At 39.3% G+C, this 22,867-nt stretch overlaps 1 protein-coding gene across 1 annotated transcript in view; it reads right to left on the reverse strand.

Moving 5' to 3' along the window:
- The window catches only part of GTF2F2 (general transcription factor IIF subunit 2), a 129,607-nt gene that overhangs the window by 27,606 nt on the left and 79,134 nt on the right, over nucleotides 1–22,867 (reverse strand). The window contains exon 6 of the mRNA XM_019756989.2: nucleotides 1,940–2,039. Coding sequence (XP_019612548.1) covers nucleotides 1,940–2,039 — 100 coding nt within the window. The remainder of the gene's footprint in view (nucleotides 1–1,939; nucleotides 2,040–22,867) is intronic.

Here is a 22,867-nt window from a genome sequence, read left to right on the forward strand (position 1 = left end):
AAGTATTTAATCTTTGTTTTTGGACATTTGTTTCCAATCTTTTCCATCTTAAAGAATGGAGAGAAGCACTACTGTATACACATTTCTGGGCACTTGTCTTTCTTACCGAGCTTCTCTCCACAAAGGATACATGTCTTTATATGGAAAGGGAGGTCTTTCCATATGATCCTGACTGTGGTAAAAACACATGGGAGTGGAAACTGTATACAGAAGCCCAGCCCCTATGTGGAGTGAAAACCCCAGTCAGGGGCTACAGGGGAAACACACCAAGGAAGAAAGGCAAAGACAACTACGACCTGGACTATTTCCTTCTCTAGTTCCACCTGGTTTCAGCAAGTTGCACGTATTCCCAGCTAAGAACAGAAAAAGATGAGAACAGAAGAAGACATAAAAGTAGACTTTCATCTACTTGTCTCCATCAACAGAACAGAGAAACATACCTCTCCTGGACAATCTGACAATTTTGTCTGCACTTACCGCACCTGTCCTCTTCTTGAGTTTACATTTCCCCTAAGGCATCACCAGAGGCTGTAACATCAGAGCCTGGCTGGAGGCAATGGAAGTTTGACCTGCTCTATTGAATCCACAAAGTGCAGCAATTGTTTAAATTGGAAAGTCTCTGGAAGGGGCACGTGCCCTCCAGTTCTCCACGGTCCCTACCGCTTTACCTTCTGAAATTCCAGCATTCTGCTCAAGGAGGATGCCTGTCCAGCCCTGCAGGCACTTACCACCCCTCATATAAAATAACAGCAGGAAACTCCAACAGCATAAAGTAGGGGCTTGCCAGGCACCACTCCGCGTCACTAACGAGTCTGGACACGTGAGGCATGTCTTCAGGAGGGTTTATTCTTCCCAGACTCGGTGTTAAGAGTATCTTAAATAACTAAGTAGGACACAAGATAGCAACTGTTCCTTGCTACTTAACTTGGGCCTCGTTTTATTGTCAGAGAATCATCACATTTCTCCTTACGTTACAGGCACTTCAGGACCCCCAGCCCGTGCCCTGTCAGCACGGCTGGTGACCTGCAGCAACAAGGCATGCTGGCTAATGAAGGGACAGGCTCCAGCACCGGGCTGCCTGGTTCCACACCTGACGGCCCGTGACAGGCTGGCAGCTCAAGTCAGCCACGCGCTCTGTGTCTCGGGGACTTCATCTGCACAGTGGGGACGAGACGAGTGGTCACTTCAGAGTACAGGGATGATGACTAAACATGCCACTGTGGATGCGGCGCTCAGAACGGTGCCTGGCACTGAGTGTACATAATGTGTATACAATATGCGCATGTACCGTATACTGTGGCATATGCTATATAGAGTACACATGATATGCTTCAGTTAGTAAGATTTAAAACACAAGGTCTGTATACAATACGTGTATGTACCATATACTGTGGAATATACTATATAGAGTACATATGATATGCTTCAGTTAATAAGATTTAAAACACCAACAGGCGGTCCTCACTTTGCATGGTAGTGTGGGACTGTAAAAAAGCCTGTGAAAGCCAAAACTGTGCAAAGCAATCTTAATAATCAATGGGGAAAATCCCAATTGTTTTACAACCTTTAAATTTTTTTGTCAAAACATTAAAAACTCTCAGTTATGAAGGTATAGAAAAATGGGGGGAAAAAAAGTAAAACTCATTGAGTAAGGATACTGTAATTTAAAACATAATAAACAGTGAAAAGTGTGTTTTATTGCTCTGGAAAACTTATCAAGAGTAGTTGGAACCGGGGTTGCCTTCTTCGACCATGTAAGTCAAGTTACAGAGCGGACACCTATCCCTGCTTGGCAAATTGGCATGTTCCTTACTGAAGTCTGGGTAACTCCAGCACGTGACAGCGGGGTGTGTGACTGCCGAGGTCCTCTGGAAACCCGAGTCCATGATACAGAAAAGAATAAGGATACAACAGTGTGAAGAAAGACACAAGGACTTACATTGTGTTGATGATTGGCCACAGGTCTGTAATTGGTTGTCACCACTTTGTCCAGTTGTTGTGACAGCCTTACAGGTTTGGAAGATTCTTCTATTTGCAATCTGAAAAACAGAAGGTATGATTAACAAATTCACATGTTTATTAGAGTGAAACCTGAAGAGTTATTCCTATAATTCTTCTCACTCAAGAACTAATACTTAATATATAAAAAGTAACCTCAGAAGACATACCAGCCTTAATATAATTCTTCAAAAACACACTGAAAATACATGATTATAATGCAGAAACCAGACCACAAGCTAAACATACAATCTCATTATAATTCTGCAATCTCCTTCTAATCTTATACTGTACAATCTAAACTTTACTAAAACAAGCTAATCAGCTTAAAATTTCTGCGGGAAAAAATGCATGTAAAAATGAATTATTAATTCAAAACTTCTAGTCACTTGACAAGATAAAGGTAAAAAAAAGATAACGCAGTAGCTCCCAGGTCTGGTGGCTGTGTCACTGGACAGCGCACAGAGGGAACATTCCCCCCACTACCGAAACTTCTATCGGACAGCACGTCTATCGCAGGACTCCATCTGAATTAAAGTATAACCCAAAATACCACCTTTGAAAAAAGGCAGAAAATAAAACATATGACACCTTGTACAGCATATTACAAACCACAGTACTTGACCAGTACCTACTTATTCATGTAGCAGTCTCAGGAGGTTTTGTTTTGGACTAAATGTTACCATATTTAGTAAACCACACATTTCACCATTTACTTCTTATTTTAAAAATTAGATTAATTCATTTGGTATATCAACACAGTAAATCTAAAAGTGTTTTAAGGGAGAAAAGGTGCAGCTTGCCGAGTTGACTATTTTTAAAGACACAAAAGGTATCATGGTACCTTTAGACTTCTCACCAGCAAGGCCTCAGAATACAAGAATATATTTAAAATACTACAAGAAAGAAATCACCAACCATATCTAGTTAAATTATAACTGAAGAATAAGAGTGAAATAAAACTATTTTTGGACCAAAAAAGTTTATCATTCATCGATCCTCACTGAGAGAACTACTCAAGGATTTTGTTTCTGTAAAAAGGAAAATGAACCCAAAAGGACCTACTGGGATGTCATGGTCACAGCAAAGAAATCGAGAACCATGTTAGAAAATTGCCTACTTAATAAACAGAAAAAAAGAATGTGATTTTAAAAAAAGAAAGTGGAACTAACTTGAAAGGTGGAAAAGAAGAGATCAGAATTAATGCATTTTAAGATTTACGTATGTTTTTAAAACTTTCTGCAATAAGCATCTATTACTTTTTAAAAACATGCTTTCAGTTCCAGTTGACATTCGATATTATTTTATATTAGTTTCAGGTGTACAGCACAGTGGTGAGACATTTGTATAATTTACGTAGCGACCCTCTCCCCCACCATTAGTCTAATAGCCACCTGGCACTGTACATAGTTGTTGTAACGTTACTGACTGTATTCCCTAGCGGTACTTCACATCTCTGTGACTCTTTCGTAACTACCTATTTGTACTTGTTAATCCCGTCCCCCTTTTCACCCAGCTCCCCAACACCCCTCCCCCTGGCAATCATCAGGTGTTCTCTGTATCTATGAGTCTTGTTTCCGTTTTGTTTGTTCATTGATTTTGTTCTTTAGATTCCATGTATAAGTGAGATCATATGGTATTTGTCTTTCTCTGTCTGACTTATTTCACTCAGCATAACACCCTTTCGGTTCATCCGCATCGTCACAAGCATCTATTACTTTTATTATCAGAAAAGGAAGTATACTTTCTTAAATAAAGATCTTTTCTTGGAAGGTTAGTTTGAAAGTCATAAAAATGTTGGTCATTTAAAGGCCATACATGTTCAACATCATGTATTACTTTCTTTGAATGGGACTTTAAATGCTTTGGTTCAACAGAATAGGAACTAAAAATGATTTTCATTTAAAATTCCTGCAAAAGCACAACTTGCAGTATAAAAAATACCTGTTTTTATGACATTCTTATTATTTAATTCCTTAGAAGAAATTACTCATCTGTTTGTTTCTGCCTATTTTTAGGTATATAACATCAAACGACTCAGAAGAGTAAATAGATATCTACCAATTGCTTTTTTTAATTTGAAAGCCATAAATACTTTAGGTTTTGTTTTTTACTACGGTCCCCAAATTCAGTACAGTCATTTCTGTATTGAAATAAAAATATTTAAATTCTTCCAATTATTTATAAATCCAGTTATCCTTTAAATACATAAAATGATTATTTTATAAAGTGTAAGAAAAGTACTTTAATAGGTCTATAGAAATTTACTGAATATGTAACCATAAATCATATGCACAATGTCACTTTCCTTGTCATGTGACAAATACACTTTCTATGAACCATGAAGAAAGCACTAGCCAGAGGTCTAGAAGGGAGATGCCCCGTAAAGATGCACGTGGACTTACAACAACCCTTCACTGTTTTGGGATGAAACACAAGCTCCTCCAAGTGACTGCACGTCCCTGTGGGATCTAGTCCATGCCTGTCTCCCACCTCCGCACCAGGCTGCAGCTGCGCCAGGACCAGACTTTAGAAGGAGCCCTCTGCTGCCAATCATCCAACAAGTGTTGGTTGGGGGCCACCCCTCTGCCAGGCACTGGGGGGACTGGCGAGGCCGCCATACGGACGTGCTCTGGTGGAAGACCGACATTAAACAACGCTCATGTGTAACTAATGAGCTGCAGTCCTGAGACGGGCAGGGCGCTGGTACTGTGACAACCGACAGCATGTGGCTATGAAGTAAAAAATTACCCCCAGGTGTGCACTTCCGGGTAAGCCGGAGCAGGACTACTCATGCTTCCAAGAAGACAGGGGTGGGGTGGGGGGACAGCGCCTCCAAGCTGAGCGCGTGTCTCTAAGTGACTAATAAATGAACCTTCAGAGAGAAAAAAGGGATTGAGACAGACAGGAATGCTTACAAAGGTTAGAAGGATGCAGGCGTAACTCCTTGAGAAAACATATCGCTAAGTGGCAGCCTGTTTGTGAACATCTCTGTGTCTACCCTGGCCCACCCCTAATGCAGTTACTGGGATTTGGCCTCTCCAAACGGTAATGTTAGGCTTCCCTGCTGCCCTCATCTGACGCCACAGTTTAATCTTATGACATCTTCAAGGAGGGAGGCATGTAACAGCGCCTTCCTTCCACATTAAAAGATTGTTCCCATTACTTCACAATTTGAAAATTCCTCAGGGTTTCAGTTTGCTGAGGTAAGTGTGTCTTTATAAACAGTAGCTTATTCTGGTCATGCTCTGACACTTGAATATATTTGAAGAATTTATTTGCAGCTGCTGTGGCCTGATTCAGAGTCACATGGCACACTTTCTGTTCAGTTCTAATGCAACGTTCTAAAAACCAATGCCACCACCCACCGAGTGTCGTGCCCTTCTGATCCTCAGAGTATTTCATCTTTTAAATATATACAGGAAAACAATGAATTAACTTTTTTAAAATAAAGAGCACATATAAAATTTAACCTTTTTATTATACATTTAAACAGTCAACTTCAAGCGTTCTATTTTAATTAAAAGAGGATTATTTTATGATTCCTAATGCTAAAGGTTAATCTATGGGCTGCAAATATATTTTTAAAGAACTAAATCTTAAAATATTTTAACCTTGAACAGTTTAAAATAACTTAGTAGGATTCTTTACTTAACACTAAATAATTCATTTAACATTACCTCCTGAAGTGTCAGAACAATCTGCAACTCTATTTCACCACTGAACAATGCATCATGACTTCAACATGACTTCAAAGTCAAAATAAGGTTTATCTGAGCTTGTACAAAGTAATATAATTTGGAAATGTTTGGTTTGTAATGCTGAACAGCAAACCACATACAAGGGTTTTAGGCTAGACTGGGAACAAGCTAAAAGCCCCACTGTCCTGACCATTTGAAAAAATGGGTCTTCGCTTTTCCAGAAAGTTTTAAAATATGCTGTTATTTTCAAGAAACAGTAATAGAAAAATAATATTCTGCAATCATTTAGATGAAGCCAGGCCTTGCTTTTATTTTGTTTTATCAACCATTAAAAAAATACTTATTGCTAATTAGTGCCACCACTTCCAGACAATTATAATATAGTTCCACGTTCTTAGAAGGCTAGGACTCATTGAATTACTAGTCTTTCTGGAAATAAAGAGTCAGTTTTATCTTTTAATTTTTCCCTGACAAAGAAAAAGCTCAAGGGCTACAAGATTTAAAACTAAAGTGCTAATAAAATGACAACTATTACAAATAATAACAGATATTTAAAGAGCAAAAGCTGAACTGGAACTCAGATCTTTTTGTTTGACCCCAAGGTTCAAGCAGTTAATCAATACAGTCCCTAAAAGTATGCAGTCCCTTCTGTATAGTCTCCTAAAAGGCCATATAATAGAATAAAATCTCAGTGTTTAGTTCAAAATAAGTAATTCTCCTTGACACTCATCAACTTACCACAATTAGCCCAGTTCCGTACACACACACACACACACACACACGAGCACATTTTCCTTTACAACACTGAAAACAAGGTGCTTATTAAGTCACTGTCACTAGTCATTAGGCTATAATCATGGTCCATAATCACCTTTACTTAAAATTACTGAAAGACCTTCACTACACTGTAAGATTTATGTACTATACTGGGAATTTAAATTATTGAGTGTATTTTAGAAATATAAAATTCACGTTAAAAAAAAAGAGAGTAGCAGAAACATCCCAAAAATATTTTAAAGGATGACTACTAGTAAGATCTAACAAAATGGGGGAAAAGCCAAATTCTAGTGCTGCAAGCTGTTGGCAGATTGGGGAAGAGAAGTCTACAAATGTTAGTCAATGGCTCCTTCATTTACCCCATTGGCACGAGCAGTGCCTCCTCACACAAAAATAACTCAATACATAATTGTTCAGGAAATGAACACGTGACACCTTATTGCACAACTAGATCGCAAAGGAAAAGGCCAAATCCCGTATTAACGAATAGAACAATGATGCCTGATTTTATACACAAGGCTATTTTCACACCTAAGCAGAAAACCCTACTGCCTTGTTGATCTGGTTATCAACTCCAGAATTAACCAACAACAAAAAACACCAAACAGCCAATGTTTCCATGAGCGACTGCCAATGTAGGAGTTAGTTTGCAATGTAAATATCAGTATTTTACCTTCACCTAGCTTTTGTGTGATAGTGGCACTTAATTGCAATTTATGCTAATCTTAAAAATGATAGGTTTCACAAAATGTGTATTTTCTTAAGATTTTGATTTCACTTTTGAAAGGGAGAGAGCAAGGCAGTGAAAGGAGGTAAATACTGCCTCCCACGGTGGGGCAAAGGAGCCGACATTTGCAGAGTGAGAGAAAGCGCCCGCGCACCAACACCTGGCCCCGAGTTAGGTAAGAAAACGGGAAATTTCTGGAGAAGGCTCAGCGTGGGAGCAGGCGCCCAGAAGAGGCTGGGAGAAAGGCCAGGTGAGGTAATAAGCAGGTGTGCACCAAGCTGACTTACTAATATGAAAAGGTTCCGGTGACGCCTAGTTTTAAGACAATTTATTTATAGGAAGTTTCAATATTTGGTGAATAGGACAAAAAGAGCTTCTCAAAGGAATTATCACACTAGTACACTTTTATCAATTCGAATGTGGGTTTGAGTGGCAATGAAGGAATTTTAGGGCTTGCAATTGACAAGTAATCTAATTATATCCTTTAACTGGCAGAGCTACTAGAAGGATTATAGGTACTAAACATTAAATTACTTGGACAAGAGTCTCTTACAAATATGTATTGTCTGTAAGCATGAAAACAGAGACCTTCCTCAGATCCCTAGGGCCTAGAATAGGCATGTGATATAAAGTGTTGAATAAATAAGTGAGGGAACAAAAAGATAAGAAGAAAAGTTTTAGGCTGCATTTGTTAAGAGATGGTAATTTGCTTGTCAAATCATATGATTTACAGTAATCCTATGCTTACTTTTAGATCTGGCATTTAAGAAAAGAGACTGTAAAATGCATTGAGGTTTAATTTTCACCCTGCAGGAAATACCCCGTAAAGGAAAATACTCTATTTTCTATAGAAGATATAGATTATCTATGCGCTGTTCAACATGGTAGCCACTAGCAACATGCAACTATTTAAAGAAATTAAAATTAGATAAAATGAAAACCTAAGTTCCTCAGGCCCACCGGCCACATTTTACGTGCTCAAGAGCCACAGAGCTAAAGGAGCTACCATATCGGCCAACATACAGGGCACTTCTATCTCCACAGAATGTTCTACTTGACAGAGCAAGAGAATCACAAACTCGAATATGTACAGTGACCTGTCAAGTGGAGCAGAAAGTAACAGAGAGGGTGGGGCTGCGGCGAACTGGAGATAGAGCAGACGCTCCATCCCAAGTGGGCAGCAAGCCGGCACCCGCTGACTTACTCTGTAGTCAAGCCCGCCATTACCTGACAGTCTAATTATTCAAGAAAACACAGAGTCAGATTTTTGTGTGAAGTCATTTATTAAATACTGCCAACTAATTCAATTTAAGAAACAGGAACCCCTTCCCCCGCCCCCCAAAAAAACCACCAAAAACAACCCCTCAGAACCAAGAACACATATACCAGTTATTCTGGGCTACGAGGCAGCAGCCTTCTGGTCTGTATATCTATACCTCAGGGGCTTTGTTTTCTGTTTTAAGCAAAGCAGCAGCAAAGAATTACAAATTATTACTAAAAGTAGCAAAGTCAGGCACAAGTGTGTCATAACCACTGGCATCCAGACAAAGGTTTTGTTGAAGGACCAGCAATTCCCTCTACCTCTAATCCCACACTCCCACCCAGATGCGAATGCATGAGCTCACTGACAGACTCTCCCAGATTGTATTCAGACTAAGAATTGAAAAATAGTTCTGATCAAATACAGAAACGATCATTCTTGACTTTTTATAGAACTAGAAATTTTATATGAGTCAACCTAATATCTCCCTCTAAATGAAAGACTTAACGCTGAGTTGAATTCCTCTGTAGCAGAAGGATTCCAATTGCTAATGAAGTCCCAATGTAAGCCCATCTCCGTACAGTTGTTCAGAGACAGAGAGGGAAGAAAATGTCAAGATTCCTTTTCCAGGGCTCTTCACCTGTATCATAATTGCATCTTAAATATAATGAAGCCGTTCAGACGTCTTTTCAAGTTGGTATACTTTCCCAATTTAAAATATTTATAGCTATTTAAGAAGACATATTATGTCCAAAACATGTCTGTGACATTAGCTGACAAGATGTTCAGAAGAGGCCTACACCTAGCGAGGGAATGACGATTCACACTGGACTGGGTTTTCTCCTAGATTTTTGGTACAAACAACAGCCACCCACAGAAGTGTTTGGTATGCATTTAAGTTCAGTCAGGTGAAATAAATGATGGTTAGTGTAATGAATACTGTTATGTAAGTGTCTTGTTTTTGTTTTTCTGATTATTGCCTAATTTCTGTTTTTCACTGAAACAATGTAAGACCTTCAATCCCTTGTCAAATGTTCACTTTGTCAGGAAAAGTCCATCACCAGCATTCCAGAGCGTATCTGTTTACCTCTGTTACCTAAACAACACAAAATCTCTACTCAACAGTCCAAAACATAAATAGCTTACCGTGCAGCCCGAGCATCCTTTTCCCTTATATTCTTTCCTTCTGCAGTGGACTCCTTCTCTTGAACTTGAAGGCATGCTCATTGGGTACCTTGACCCTAAGTGGGAGCAGTGCTTCTAAGTCACCAGCAAGCTGGCTGCACGCCAGGACAACACACGCCCAGATGGGGGGGGTGGGGGGGGTCAGGAAGTGTCACCACAACTGGTTCTCAGGAGTCTGGTAAGCAACAGGTCAGCTAAAGTTTGCACTGGTTGATGTTTTTGTTCAAATAATTATAAATTTTGGTCACTTGCAACTTATCCACTGCGGTATATATTTTTTTCATTAGTCCAAGTCAGGCATGATTTCTTATAACATTTCACAAGAGAGCAAATTGCATTTCACCTTGGAACGTTTGGGTTCCAATGTAAGTGTATGTGTGATGGGGAGGAGAAAAATGGGGCAGGAAAGAGGAAAGGGGGAAGCAGAAGGAATGGCATTTGATGGAAGAAATCCTTTGCAGATTATGCTTTTCGTGGTAATCAAATACTCCAGTCTCTATTTTCAGTACAGGCATAAAGAAATACAAGAGGAAAAAGTGTTTCCCTGATCACCAAGTAGCTATTCTTCCTAATGCTAGAAGTGAAATTACCTTAAACTCCAGTGGATGCTGAATGACAAAAAATAGGTTAAGTTTCACTAAGAACTTCTCATTTTATTTTCCTCCTCCAAATTCCACCAAAAGTAAAAAACCTAAACAATTTGGTATGGTTCCCAGGGGTGGGGAGTGAAAGCTTATCTATCAAAAGGTCCAGTAATATTTATAACTTAATACTCAAAAGAGGAATAAAGAAATACCATCGTTTGTATTCAGATTCATGCCAATAATTTCGTATTAAAAAAACACCAAGATGAAAGGAAAGCTATGGTATGTAGAATGACCTTGAAGAACACTTAGTCTAGAAAGAATGGTACAGCAGTGATCAAGTTAATCAACCTGTTTAACACCATGCTGTTCTCATGGGAATAAATGAGGATTATAACAACATAAATAGGTGAGATAATTTTTGTATCATAAAACCCTCAATAAACGGCCTGTCCCGTAATAAGTATTCGGGACGTTTTAGCTATTCTTGTAGTTATTATTATCACTCAAGTAGCCACAGTGAACAGAAAGTATGGGAGTTACTGAAATAAACAACTTTTAATAATTATCTGGTTCACCGACTAGATTTTAAAACCAAGATGTAAGGAACTGTGTCCAACCTTTATTTATTCTGATGGGATATATTTGGCTACATCAGATTAAAAGTACCTTCTTTGATCTCCCCTCTGATGTTTTCAAGGATAAGAAAATTTCCTTCTAAATGCCATTCAGCTGTAGGTAAAACATGTGATGCTCATGGAAATGCTAATTAGAGCTCATTATAATTCAACCGAAGCACGAAAAGACAGAAAAATAGGGTAGCTTCTCGCTTTGGCTGGTAACTATACATGTGATTCAAAAATTTCACTGAATTTTAGATGTAGGCAAAATATTTTTGGATTTAATCCTTAGGGCATTCAATTCAATCTCTTATATATATATATATGACTTTCAACCAGTAGAACATGTGTCTGAGTTTAACAAAAAGAGAAACATGCATTTGAGCAGAACATCTCTGTAGATAACTCATGACCATTTTAAAACTAATAGTCTCAAAGATGATCTTCCCCTGTCTTCCTCATCATATTAAAATACGATTCAAGGTTATATACTTTTCTTTCCAGGACACAGGGTCGGTCACTTTTAGACAAACTGCACAGTGGGTACAACTGAAATTCTTTCATTCCTTCCCTTCCCTTCACCGTGAACATCTACGTTACGTTGGCCAGTATCCCTATTTTTCACCTCCTTGGTCTCTTTCCCCTAGACTTTTCTATATGCAAGTTCCGGATTATTTCATATCCATTATTTTTACCTCAGTGGCCAAATCTAATGCCTTCAGGGAACATTAAGTAAAAATACGTAGGTCCATTTCCACCCGTAATCCCTAAGGATTAGTTTAGATTTTTATATCCTTTAAATACTTTGCCCGGGACTTACCTACACCGACCCTCATATACGTCTGTGTGGGGTTGGGGAGACGGGTCAATTCAGGCAGCATTTAGAGCTCTTCCTGACACCAGCATTTCACCACACCATCCATTTCTTCTCCCAGATTACTTTCATATACAGAAAAGGAGTTGTGCCTAAGTACTAATTCTAGGGTCTCCCCACACAGCTGAGTTGACTCCCAATTTCTGCTTCCCTGTGGGTTCCCCCCCACTCCCCACAACCAAATCCCACAATGATGTGTGACTCACAGGAATGACTAGATGAGAGAATGGAGGACAAGCAGTCACTGTGATGTATTGGGGACTGCCAAGCTCTAGAATATTCTTGAATCACATCATACACATCTTGATTAAAAACACCTACAAATTGGCTAATTTCTCTACAAGGATTCAAAGGAAACCTAGACAGAGCCATTAGGTATACGACTGCCACAATAAGAGTTCCTTCCAGCACCACTTTTCCACTTTTGCAATTTTTAGCTTTGTAATTTTTATGGTAAACAGTAAAATAAATATTGCAAAGGCTATGAGGCTAATAGAGAAATTAAAGCATATGGGCATAATTAATTTCATAAAAGTCCCATTTAATTTGCTAATTTCACTAGCATTTGAAACTGCAAATGAAAGATTAGAAATAAAAATAAAGATAGGTGCCTTTTTAGTCCATCCTAAATGTGTCCTAAGAAGCCAAGAAGAAAACCCAAGTTAGGCCTTTCAATGTGCCAAAATAATGAACTCTAATGCATTACATTCTGTTAATGGAAGATAAACAGAATGCAAAAGCCTTTCCTTTTCATTGGGGATGAAACGCATTCATTAATTTAAGGTTCCGATTTGGTTTTGAGAGTTTAAAGTCTCACACAGATTTTACATTTGTGGATAAAATTCTTTTAAAGAGAAACTTCTAGAAATCACCAATATAATAAAATTAACTCAGTTTTGTAACAGAAATACTAATCCTTATGTTCATCATATTGATAAAGTGCTGAGAATAATATTACACTAAGATTTTTCCCCACAATTTTGTCAGTTCATGCTACCAGTCATTTCAATAGACATTCAACTATGACTACTTTTTTTAAGCTCCCAAAACTGTTTATCCACTGACTGAACATAAGCTTCTGGACGGCCGTCATTTGGTGGGGACTTGTGTGACACGGACACGAAGTTATCCAGCCAACATGCACATGTTCTCTTACATACAGCCTATGGATAGATTTAGTAAGAACTGAATATGTCATTTGATGAGTTTAATAAAATAATTTTTCTTGCTATCAGTACAGGGAAGAAGGCATTATACAAACGTGTCAGTCTGGTTTTTCTCAGAATACAAAATACTACCTGGTTCAATTTAAACCTATGTTTTTTATAGCGGTCTTAGTACAAAGACAATAGACTTAGCATATAGGTAATGGCTTTCGAAAGAAGATGTGGGTAAAAAAATGTCCTGATGCTTTATGGATTTAGACTCTATGTGTTATTTTATGTGCATTGCTAGCTCTGTTCAAAAGAGAGCTATTTTACCAGGCTATTCTTCATGAAGCTCTAATTAGTCACCGAATGACTGCTATTATGGGCCCAAAACAAATGCACAGAAACGTATTCTGCATCATCAACAGGCAGCATGGATGGTCCAAGTTATTACACAGGCTACTTACAGTCATGATATGATGCACATTCGAGAAGTGATGGGCAAAATCCACTTCATTTTGCTAAGCTGTTGATACGATCTACATCTGGGTCATTTGTCTTCATAAATGTTGCTTTGGCAGACATCTTTAACGAGGCTAAACACCAGTAAGAAAGCATAAACTCCCACGTTGTGTTTTCCACTTGCGGTGATGGTTTTGTACCGAGCTCTTTCCCCGTTCCCTTGAGTGTTGCCGAAGGCAAAGGAAACATCTGTGTCCATGGAACAGTCCAAGGTAATAAGCTCAAATAGCAACTGACCTACAGCTTGTCTTCTAGCACAATCTATTCAACAACCGAGTTAGGCAGGAACAGATGAGAAAATGTGTATGACGTATATGTACACACACACATTTGAATAAACACATTCTATCTAAAACATGCCCATGTTTCTCCTGGTTCAATATATAGAGCCTGATTCAAAAAAGAACAATGAATAAGGTCTTGAACTTGCTTTTTATACAGATCAAAATGAGAATACAGATGATGAAAGGGAAGTGGGCTTCGGGTTTAATTCACACAAAGTAGTGGGTTCAAGTACAGGGTGTGTTTGATAAAAGCAATTTAGTGTGAAGTGAACTTGGGGGTTTAAAGTCAGTCTTTACCTGTTTATAACAGAAGGTAGAGCAATAATCTTTACATCACTAGCTTAGATCAGATTCTTGACACTGAACTCGATCACCACAAACAGACTATGTTCTCCAAGTAACGGATAGTGGAGAATGTGTCTTTTTTGTAAGGTACATGTTTAATACATGAAATCTGCAGGAAACACTTTTAAAAAATGTAAATAGATTCCTGTAACTGTTAGTTGAAGTAATGACTAAAGGAATTTAAAGTGAGAGTGTAGGAGGGGAAGTGAATGTGGTAATGTAGCTCCAAGAGGCTGACCTAACCGAAGTTAGATGATCAAAGACTAGAAGAACTACCTGATGAGAAGCACTTTCCAATATTCGTATTTGTTATGTTGTAAATTGAAGGCTTGTAACGAGAATTATTTAAAGTGATTAAAAGCTAAGCACCTCAGATTATTAAGCAGCCCCAATGGCTAACTTAGTCATCCATTCCTCTAACTCTTAAAAATATTTAGGTTAGAGATTAAATAAGCTGCTTATGGTGACAGAAGCAACGTTTCTCGAGCCAGCCACTGTAATATACACTGCATGTAGGAATCATTTTTCCAAATTAAAATCTCTATGATCTATGGCTATGTGATGGTGCCAACTGAATACAACAGTGGAATCAAGCAACTTGGATTCCACACATTTAAAAATACCATTCTGCACTGAGTAGAAACCAGATTATTAGCTGCATATCATGTCAAAGTGCAGGAAGCTACTTGGGCGTACACTAACCACGCCACTGTTGCTATGGCGACTAAGCAAATCCAGCAAACAGCTACTTCACTAGTGACTCCACGAAACTATAAATGCTGGAATCATCGATGGGAATAACCTGGCAGTATGTGGCCACCAAGTACACTGAGGTTCAGAGAATTTCTGAAAAGGTAAATTGTAATACGCTGCTTTAGCAACCTTGGAAAATTACAAAGAGAGGTTCTGGTGCTAGCTAGAACCCAATCAAGCCAGGAGGAAAGCTTAGAGGAGGTGTGGTTGGGCCCAGGGAGAGTGCTCTGCCCTGGCTGGGACCAGCTGCTAGGGTCCTGACATTGACAGGAAGAGTGAAAGTCACTGAAACTGTCAGGACTCCCTACTGATTCACTGCCTCGGACTTGCCACTGTGAATAGGCTTTTAGGTCATATGGTTTCACTTTCTCTCCACCAAGAGGATGAAAGGAGGGGTGACAAGAAGTTTTCAACAAGTTCCAACTGGGAAGAATTTAAATTCACATTTAAGAATGAAAATAAAAATTGAATATAAACTTCTCTGATGAAGTGACACAAAATTAATGCTAGAATTAGGAGGAGAAGGAGAGAGAGAGTGAGGGGGAGGAGGGGAGGGAAAAGGAGGGGGATGAAGTCAAGCACACGTGGTAAAATAAATGTCAGTTCAGGGTATGAAAGGCCTGTGAGCCAGACTAAGCTATGAGGAGCCCATTGCTAAAACCCGAGAACTATCTATTGGAAGGAGATCCCTGTGAAACGAAGATTCGTTCCTGTCCATTAGTTCCTTAGTTCTGCAGCAATGAGGTGAAGGAACCAGGGTAGGGAGAGATGGGGAAGAACAACAAACAAGGGATGAAGACAAGCTATAGGTGCCGGGAGCTGGAGGGCAGAACAGTGCGTGAGGACTGGGCGTGACACTGAATTCAAGAGTATCCTGGAGACCTAACGGAAGGCAGACCCAGTGTCAGCTGCCGATACTGGGGGCGAAAGCAGAATGAAAACGCTACAAGCTGGTGAACTGGGCAAGACAGCCTCATACCAGAGCTGCCCGCACTCCTGAGGATCCCTGCCATTCTGGAATTTGCCCCTTCTTTTCCACCCCTCTCCCTCCCTCTCTCGCCTGGCAAACTCCCCCTGGGCCAGCACCTCCCTAGCAAAGCCATCCCTCAGGCCCGAGGTGGCTGTGGGCTCCATCTCCTTGTGCTTTGCCCTTCTGTCTTGCAGCTCCCCCTAGAGCACGCGTGTTCCCATAGCCACCTAAAAAGCCTGGTGTCACAGAGGTAGAAACGATCCAGGATGCTACCCAATTACATGCCACCTAATACACTCAGCGTCCATTACCTGTCAGGGACTGTGTCAACTGCTGATTTACACTCCTTTTAAAGTCCATTAGCAAAAACTAAAACAGAAACCATTAAGGAAAGCAAATGAAGGCCAGACTATTTGAGAGGAAACGTAACTCAAGCAAGTTTTGTGATACTTTTTTCCTTTAAACAGTTCTGAGGTATAACTGACATATAATAAACTGCAGACTTAAAGTGTACAATTTGTTACGTTTTCACACATATATCTGCGAACCCTGTGATATTTGTTTCAGAAAAGCAGCCCAGCCTTATAAGCTGGGCCCCTCGGTGCTGAGTGTTGTCTGCCCTGTGGCGGGTTAAGAAAGCAACACTGGACAGGCATGTTTCAAGTTACTGTGTGTACCTGATCAATAATCTCCGGAACTTAAGGACACAGAAGTTTTATTTTACATTTTTAACCAAAATGATAACTATGAACATATATATTTATATCAAACTCTTCTACATTTCATGTATTAAAGAAATACTTTTTAAAAGTCAGTATACGTTTTCAGGCAATATAATAATATATGCTTTAAAAAAAGAAACAACTGAACAATGATAGACGAGAAATAGTGTAAATATACAAAAATAGCTTTCCTATACTCCAGGAATAAAATATAAAAAATATATTTTTTAAAGGAAAAGCATTTGCAATAGCAACAAAAATATAAGTATACAAAGCAACACTTATAAAAATGTTCAACCCCATATGAAGACAACCACACACTGTTACTAAAAGATATAAATGGAGGGGACAGCTTTGTTTCTGAATAGGAAGATGAAATGTGTCAAGAAGTTAATTCTTCCCAAATGATTTTATAGGTTTATAATAAAAAATTTTACTGGATTTTCTCAATTAAAAAAATTGTTCTAAAATTGACATGGAAGACTGAACAGGTAAGAAGAATTAAGAAAAAAAAAGAAGAAGAATGAGGATCATAACATTCTAGGCATTAAAATGTTATTAAGCCACAATAATTAAAATGACACGTTTCTAGTATAAAATTAGAAACCTGAAGTAGAAAAGACAGCTTAGAAACAGGCCCTAGGATGTGTAAGAATGAAATTTATGATAAAGTGGTATCACAAACCCCTGAATAAAGGAAGAGAGATTCAAATAATGTGCTTACAAGAGGAAAAGCTCCACCCTCTAGAATATGCTGCTAGGGAAAGGTGTCAAAAAGAAAGCAAATGAGAAAAAGAAAAAGAAAAAGCAAGCAGGCTTAAGAGACACCCAAGTGAGTAACAATGAATAGTACGCTTTTAGAGCTAAGGCTACATACAACACGACACACGTTCTCCAATTGAGTTTTGATTGTTAGATTAGTGCGGTCACAATGTATAAAATGTGTAAGGTACAAAAAGATGCATGATTAAAAACAAATCTCCCTCAGACTTCCAGATTCTCTCCCTGGAGGCAACCAGTGACACAATTTCTTATGTGCACTTCAAGATGCATTTGATGACACTTCATTTTTAAATGAGTCGTTGAATGGAAACGTGTTACCTTTGCTCGAGCTTTCTCACAACTGCTATCTTTGGGAGACAGCTTGTCAGAGGCCAATGCTACTCGTATAGAAAAAATGAATTGGTGGCGGGTATTAAGAGATAAGAAATCACCACACTTAGATTTAATCATAGTTTTCTGGCATTTTATCTCCACATAAAGGTAATAAGCAGGAACATAAGCCAGTGATTTAGAAAATAGACTTCTGGGAGAGTTTTGATTACAGATGAAATGGCAATCAGGTTACACACAGCACTATACTGTCCTCGTCCATGTATAATCTGACAACCGTACCTCCTCATTGAGAATTCCTTGTCAGCCACACTAATATTTGTCAAAATGTGCTCTGAGGATCCCTTACATCAAAATCATCGGGTTGCTTATTAACAATGCACATTTCTAGTCCCAACTCAAAACCTGCTGAGTCAGAAACTCTGGGGGCTGGAGCTGCCCGTGGAATCCACATTTTTAACAAAGTTCCCACGTGCGTACACACACAGACATTAGAGAACGACAGGTACTACGTAAGCCCCTAAACACAGAAACCCTGTTTTTCTTCATTGTAGCATAGCGCCTGCCTAGCACAATGCCTGACAAATAAGGTAGTCTGGAGTGTAAACTGAAGGTCTCATGAAGGTACCGGAGACTGACTGCAGAATACCGTGGTATGTTATCAACACCCAACAGATTTTGAAATTGCATGTTTCATCCATGATAGAACTTTGAATAAAGAGCAGAGAAATGAGCTTTGGCAATCAACAGCTTAATCAAGTCCATTTAGTTGTATGACTCAGTTTCAAGCAAAGCACTGAGAAGGATGTCAGGGAATTTAACGAGCAATACTTGATTACGTATCTGAGTTTCAGACAGGTGATGCCAGGGTGTCATGTCAACAAGGACCGAGTGACCCAAAGGAAGGGCTGCAAAACGAGACAGCCTACATATTTTCTATTTTGTGATTTATTAAATATAGTGACATCTGCCCTAACCAGACCCAGGAAAGAAGCAAAAAAGAGCATCTCAGCCACCAAAACAGATGTCACGAGGCTGAGCAAGACAGCTCTGGGCACTTGACTCACAGGCGAGCCCAGGAGACCTTCACTCAGTCTATTCAGTCTTTTTTTTTAACACACATTATTCATTCTAATAGAATTTTAAAACTGGGTTCCTAGCTCACAGGAAATTAAAAACACTAAATCAGAACAAAGCGAGAACTGCAACAGACAGTAACACGACAATCAACATGACAGAATGACAGCTGCTCGGAGGGGAGTGAAGACCTATAGGAAACAATCAGAACTCCCACAGGATCATACTCTGTGACCATCTTGTAAAAGGGTAACTAACCCCCCTCTTCTCGACAGTATCTGAAGGCATCTGCCACACAATTCAAAACTAGGCATTCGCACCAAAAACCAAATTAAAAGAGAAGGCTGAATCATGTTCCCAATATATTTTGTATATGCAGTGTGGATATAGGTACGCTATGGAATATATTTTAGAAAGATTTTCATTCATTAAAGCTAATTACAAATTTTTTTAAGTAACGAACTTTTTAAAAGAATTCAGTAATAGCTCTTTGGAAAACTATGAGAAACGAGTCATTCCTCTAGAGTTCCAGGAAGGAAAAAGAGACTAATATACTAAAACAGCAGAGGTGGTTTTCAAAACAAAATGTCCTTGAAAAAAATCATTTCAGTTATCTCTTTGTTGACATGGTTGGCAATTCTTATTCTTATTTTCTATAGATGAAGGCTATATAGTATATAGACTGTCATTTAGTCACCATTCAGAATCGACATAGGAATTGTTTCTGGAATAGTCTGTATTCCATGAATTATTTTCATCTTGAAGGATAATTTTTTACGAAAAAGGATCATCTAAAGTTTATATAACAAAAAATAGTGCTACTGAAATGCACTGAAAGTAACAAAAATAGAAGTATACACTCCTAGTAATTTAATGAGCTGCAATAAAACGCCATATGGCATTCAGTATAATTATGTAATAAGTATTGAAAATTCTGTGAACAATAGCATTTGGCTGCCACCACACCTACCCCCTCCAAAAATGGTGCGTGTACCAGACAGTACTGGTAAACAACACATTTGTAAATTAATTTTAAATATTTCACATTCACTTAGCCTCACAAATTGTGTGTGTGTGTGTGTGTGTGTTTCTCCTATAGAACTGCATCATTTTGGACGATGCAATAAAGCCTTAAAAAGCTAGAAGATAGAAGGGTAGTTCATGAAGCAGATTTAGTATTTTTCTTTTTGAAACTACACACCCAACGTTGCACAGCAAAGAACAAATTATTGACAGTGAGCAACTCAAGGGTAGGGAAACATCTTACCGGTTTATTCCTGAATGTCTGGCACATAATTGGTGCCCAATGTTTACTGAATGAATGCATTTACAGAAATTTGTAAAGCTTGGGCTGTGAAACCTTTGGTAATATGGTGTACAATATTGATTCTCAGGGTGAAACTTTGTTTCCCCTATAGCAGTAACTTTAATTTCAACAGGTAACAGCAGGTTTAATTCCTTTCCAAGCTTTAACACATGTAGTGTGTGTTGTACCAAAGACATGCTATTTTAAAAGAGAAAATGATTTCTTTGGGATTTTTAAAACTAACTTTATAATGTCTGTAAATTAAATATAAGTTAACTCAATTTTATGAGAATTCAAGAAATAAAAAATTGTTAGAATTTAACAAAGGAAAAAAAATCCTGTTAATCTTCAGGTAAATCTCCAAAATGCAAAAGGCTGAAAAGATGAAAAACATTCCTTCATGAAACAAATATTTATCGAGCATTATTATCACGTAGTCGGTGCTTTGTCAGGTGATGGGGTTACCGTTAACGTCACAATTAACAATTCATTAATAAAGATAGTGCCACACAGAAATAAGTGCTAAGACTTCAATAAAACTGGGTCATGGCTTAGCAAGTAAGTAGGCGGTGGGGAGAAAGCTGTACTGTGGTCAGAGTGGTCAGAAAGGGCCTGTCTGAGGAGGTGTCATGTGACCTGAGAACTGAGACAAGGCTGACGCTTGTAGATCTGGTGAAAGACTTGTGCTGAGGCTAAAGGAAGAGCCCGGAAGTGGGACAGCCCTGGTTCTAGCTGAGGGACACGACCGCTGCCATTTGGCTGCTGCCCAGTGAATGAGAGAGGATGGTGGTGGCGGGAAAGGAAGCAGCTTCGGATCAGATCACAGAGTTTGGAAGGCAGATCCCGCAGGATCTTGTTAAGTCCTGAGCAGGCAGTAGTAGCTGATCTACGCTAATGACTGCGCGTGAAGCCCGAGCTGGCAGGGCCAGCTCCACCGCAGGCACCGCGTGCAGTCACACTGGCCCTGCACGGGATTTCACACAGCGCTGTCACCATTTTGAAATTCTTAACGATTGATGAGCTCTATATTTGCATTTTGCAATAGGCCCTGCAAATGACGTAGGAAGGTGAATGCAGAAGGCAGCTTAGACTAGTGTGGCAGCAGACAGAGGTCCCCGGTATTAAGAGCAGGTCGGGGTGCACAGTGGCACAGCTGAAATAACTTGAACATGGACTGGGTGTGTGTTGTCAAGAAAAGAGGAGCTGTGGGTAACGCCCAAGTTTTTCACCTGAGTAACTGTGGGAATGGGAAGACTGGGGAGCAACTGCCACGAGAGGTGACAGGGTGGGTAGCAACCAAGGACTCACATTCAGGCATGTGAAGTGATGGTGCCGTGGGACATCCAAGTGGAGCTGTCCAGGGGACTGTTGTCTACACATGAGGCTGAAGGTCAGGAGAGCAGTCTGGGCTGGAGATACTAATTCTAGAGTTGCCGTGTATACGTTTTTTAAGTGGATGAGATCACTTAGCAAGACAACATGGGGGTAAGAGTTCAAGAGATAAGCAGGAGCTACGAAGACGACTAAGCAAGAGGAAAATCCACAGGGTCAGCGTAACCAAGGGAGGAGAGTGCCAAGGACAGAGCCCTGAGAGTGAAACATGCTCAATCAGTAACCTGGGACCATCTGTCCGCTCGGCCTACTAACACTGAAATACCTGCACTCAGCCCTCTGCTCTACCTGCCAGGCTCATCTACGACTTTTCCCAAAACACGCCTGGTGATTTCTTCCAGATCATGCTGTGCTGTTCCTCTGAGAAGCCCTTCCGCCCCCTCTTTATCTACTGAAAGTCTATGGCTCCTTTCTCTCTGACTTCACCAAATCACGGTTTTTCGAAACCATGTATTTACTGCCTGTGCCAACCTCTTACATTGCATACAACAATAAAATACCCTAAATTATTATTTAATACCCATGTATGACCCATTTCCCAAAACAGATAAGCCCTAGTTGCTTTTTAATGTTACTGCTTACAATACACTAAGATGCTCAAAAAATATCTGTTGAATAAATGAGTAATAAATGACACTTGGAAGCTATGAAATATGGGGAAGTAACAGAAGTTAGATAAATCCACTTGGCGAGCGACAGCTTAAAAAGGAATGACTCATTGTGATCAAAGTCCCGGGCAGCCTGGAAGACAAAGGGCATGAAACCTAAGTCTCATATCTCTCATTCCTTCCTTTCTTCATTCAACAGATATTTATTGTGCACCTACTGGGTGCCAGGCTCTCGTCCCGTCATTAGAGAAACACCTGTGAATAAAGTAGACAAAGTCTTGCCATCAGGGGCTGTGTTTCATTGGGAATGTCATTCATTGGCATATTTTGCTTTAAATAAGCTTAGTAATAAGCCCACACCTTCTTCTCCTGCTTTTCCCACATGTCCTCTACTTTTTAGTTTGAAAAGTTTGTCTTAACATTATTACTATTATTACTATTAATTCCATCCTTACAGTTTTCCTCAAATATATATCACATTATACGAAAGAGGTTTTAGGGGCAACCAGACGGCTCAGTTGGTTAGAGTGCGAGCTCTCAACAACAAGGTTGCCGGTTCAATTCCCTCATGGGATGGTGAGCTGCGCCCCCTGCAACTAAAGTTTGAAAATGGCGACTGGACTTGGAGCTGATGGGCCCTGGAGAAACACACTGTTCCCCAATATTCCCCAATAAAATAAAATAAAAAATCAGTGGACAGTATACAACAACTGTAATATCCTAGGGTACAGTAAAGAGAAGTAGATCTTCAACATGATACAAATACTAGTTCATCAGAACTACCCAGAGCATTATAGATTTCACATAAACTTCACACAAATAAAATAATAAATTCCACAGGCATGTATAAAATCCCTCAAAATTCTACCTCTTTCCTGAAGATATATGGAGCTTTGGAAT

Source organism: Rhinolophus sinicus, linkage group LG04, assembly GCF_036562045.2.
Source record: "Rhinolophus sinicus isolate RSC01 linkage group LG04, ASM3656204v1, whole genome shotgun sequence".
Taxonomy (NCBI): domain Eukaryota; kingdom Metazoa; phylum Chordata; class Mammalia; order Chiroptera; family Rhinolophidae; genus Rhinolophus; species Rhinolophus sinicus.